At 46.1% G+C, this 2,685-nt stretch overlaps 1 protein-coding gene across 1 annotated transcript in view; it reads right to left on the bottom strand.

Moving 5' to 3' along the window:
• Positions 1–1,998, bottom strand: part of hcn2b (hyperpolarization activated cyclic nucleotide-gated potassium channel 2b) — a gene marked incomplete in the record, with an annotated part of 73,884 nt that extends 71,886 nt beyond the window's left edge. Inside the window, 1 exon segment of the mRNA XM_014004564.1 lies at positions 874–1,998. Coding sequence (XP_013860018.1) covers positions 874–1,673 — 800 coding nt within the window.
• Positions 1,999–2,685: the final 687 nt, after the last annotated feature.

Here is a 2,685-nt window from a genome sequence, read left to right as displayed (position 1 = left end):
AAGCAGAAAATAGTTGAAATTAACACGAAAATATGAAATTATCTATAAAAAGGTCTCAAATTAGCAGCAAAATTTAAACAGTTCCCAAAAATGGTAAAAGTTGAAAGGAGCATACAGAGCTTAAACAAGAAGATGGAAGCTGAAATTAGACATAAATTAGCAGAAAGAAGCTGAGAGGAGCTGAAATTAGCTCAAACAAGCTGTGAAAATCAGAGCAACAACCAACATGTAAACTAAACGGCACAAAGGGTTTGAAGGATTCTCCAGGAAACTAATAATTACCAATGAGTGGGAAAAAGTGGCTGAAAAAGCTAAATATTTCGAAAAGGGAAAATTGCACAAATATGAAAAGTCATAATGTGCTGAATGAGAAGACAATTTGATTTAGGAATTGTTGAAAAAGCACAAAAAACACATAAAAAGTTGTGTGCTTATAACATACGAAAGACAGTAAATCTCAAAGACAAAGAAAAATAATGAAGTTTATATCAGGCCGGGTTGTCTATAAATCATCTGGACTTTACAATCAGCGGTTCCCAAAGTTGGGATAGGGACCCACAGTGGGGTCTCAGGTGGAGTCCTGTAAATATTTTCTGAATTAATTTAATTAATTACATTTTAAAATGACAGTATTTTTGTCTTGGTTGTTATCAAATAGTCATATTAGTGTGCTTAATATAAAAGTTGATAAAAGTAGCATAATGAATAGTTATATTTGACCTGATACAAAATGGGCACAGACCTGCTTCCCCTGGTCAAGATGAATAATCTCGATTTGATTTAATAGTCAGGTTTATGAAAAGTTGTTTATTTCGTTGTTTGTTCAGACAGAATGTGAGTTTGTCCCTGAACGCATCTGGGACGGTCCCGTACCTGAAGTCGCTGTACGGGTGGATGATCCAGTTCCCCGCGGACTTGACGCGCTCCTGCTCCTTCTCCACCGCCTTCTGGCTGCCGAACATCCGCAGGGAGAACTTGTTAACTCCCGGCTGCAGCATGGAGCTGAACTGCCGCTGCATGTAGGTCTGGTTCCCCCTGGGGTCCTCATCGTCCGGGACGATCTGAGAGCCGTCCTCCGCTTTGCTGAAAGTCACCGAGTTTCTGGACTGGGGACCCGACAGCTGGCCCTTGGCTGCCGGGGCGTTGGAGAAGGAAACTCTGGAGTCCTTCTTCTCCATGGCTGCGCCGGGCTTCACTTCGCTCCCGGACCCCTGAGTCAGGGACCCCGGCGATCGGACAGGGGTGTCCCCGCCGCCCGCAGCCGCGGCTCCATCCGCCTGCTTCTCCTGCCTGGAGATGAGGGAAGACAGGCTCCCGGAGCTGGTCGGGTCCCTCCTGCAGTCTCCGTTCTTGTTGCAGATCATTCCGCCGGGTCCCTGCGAAGCTGTGCCCCCTCTGCTCCGGTGGTCCGACTCCGCTGCCGCATCCCTCGGGCTCAACAGAGGCGCGCAGCCCTCGCCCGGAAACAGCCGGAGCTCGCTGGTGTAGTTTTTGCGCACAGTGGACGCGGCTCCGCCTCCGAGCGTAAAAAAGCCCTTCATCCTGATGCCCCTGCCGCTCCCATCAACATCATCCTCATCCTCACTCCAGGGGTCTTCGCATCTGGTCCAGCTGGCTGCTGGGGGAGGCTGCAGGAATTTGGGCTCCTCCTCGCCGTCCTCAGCCTCATCCATCGTACTTTCCAGCGCCTGAGAGTTCAGCGCGGGAACAGCCCTTTACCTTCCCTCCTCATCACTTCAGGTGCGGCGGAGCGCRGGTTGCCATGGCTGCAAAGGAGGCTGGTGTGTGTGTGTGTGTGTGAAAGGGAGAGAGGACACAGCATCACCCCTGGGCTCCAACCACCTGCAGCTAGCTTAGATTAAGAAGAAAAGGAGTTCGCGGAAAAGGATGGCAAGTTGCCTTCACACCTGCAAGCACAAACTGATCCACCGAACCTGACGGGAAAATCCAAACAAGGATGAGAGTGATGGAGAAATGTAATTCAAGCTGAGCTACTTTTTGCTAATCAGTGTCTGTGAATAAATAAATAAATAAATAAATACTTATTAACTAATACACCATGATCAGCTGAGCAGTAACTATTGAATTGTCAGTTGTGGCTCTTGGCTCAGTCTTGTTCTGTTCAAATGGCTCCATCTAGTGTTGAATCACGAGAACTGCACAATTTGAAACCATTACACACGGCTTCAAATGGCAGGGGGTTCTCAAGACATTTGGACCTGGGGACCCCTTACAAGGTTGAAACAAATTCCAGGGACCCCCTCATAAACCRCATGCTGTTAAAAAAGATAATTTATTGTCAATTCAACCCCTAAATGCCATATGTTTTTATTAAGTTTATGATGTTTGTTTTATTAGGTCATTATTCTCCATGCATTTAAAAAAAATAAAAACCAAATTAACGTTTTAGTAAAAAACTTTAGAGGACCCCCAAGATACCTCTCGCGGACCCCTGGGGGTCCAGGGAGCCCAGTTTGAGAACCTCAGCAGTGTTTTTCAGAATGTGGGCCGCGGCCACCAGGGGGCGTTATGGATGCATCAGAGGGCTGCAGGGAATTTAAGTGAAAAAAGGCAAAAATTTAAAATTAAATCTAATAAATTTCTTGTATCTATTTCATAAAATACAATGTCCACTGTATTGAAATGTTATTTAAGAGGTTTGATTTCTTTTGGTCTGTTATCAAG

This window comes from Austrofundulus limnaeus, unplaced genomic scaffold (genome assembly GCF_001266775.1).
Source record: "Austrofundulus limnaeus strain Quisiro unplaced genomic scaffold, Austrofundulus_limnaeus-1.0 Scaffold25, whole genome shotgun sequence".
Classification (NCBI taxonomy): Eukaryota; Metazoa; Chordata; class Actinopteri; order Cyprinodontiformes; family Rivulidae; genus Austrofundulus; species Austrofundulus limnaeus.
This window is presented reverse-complemented; position numbering and strand designations above follow the sequence as displayed.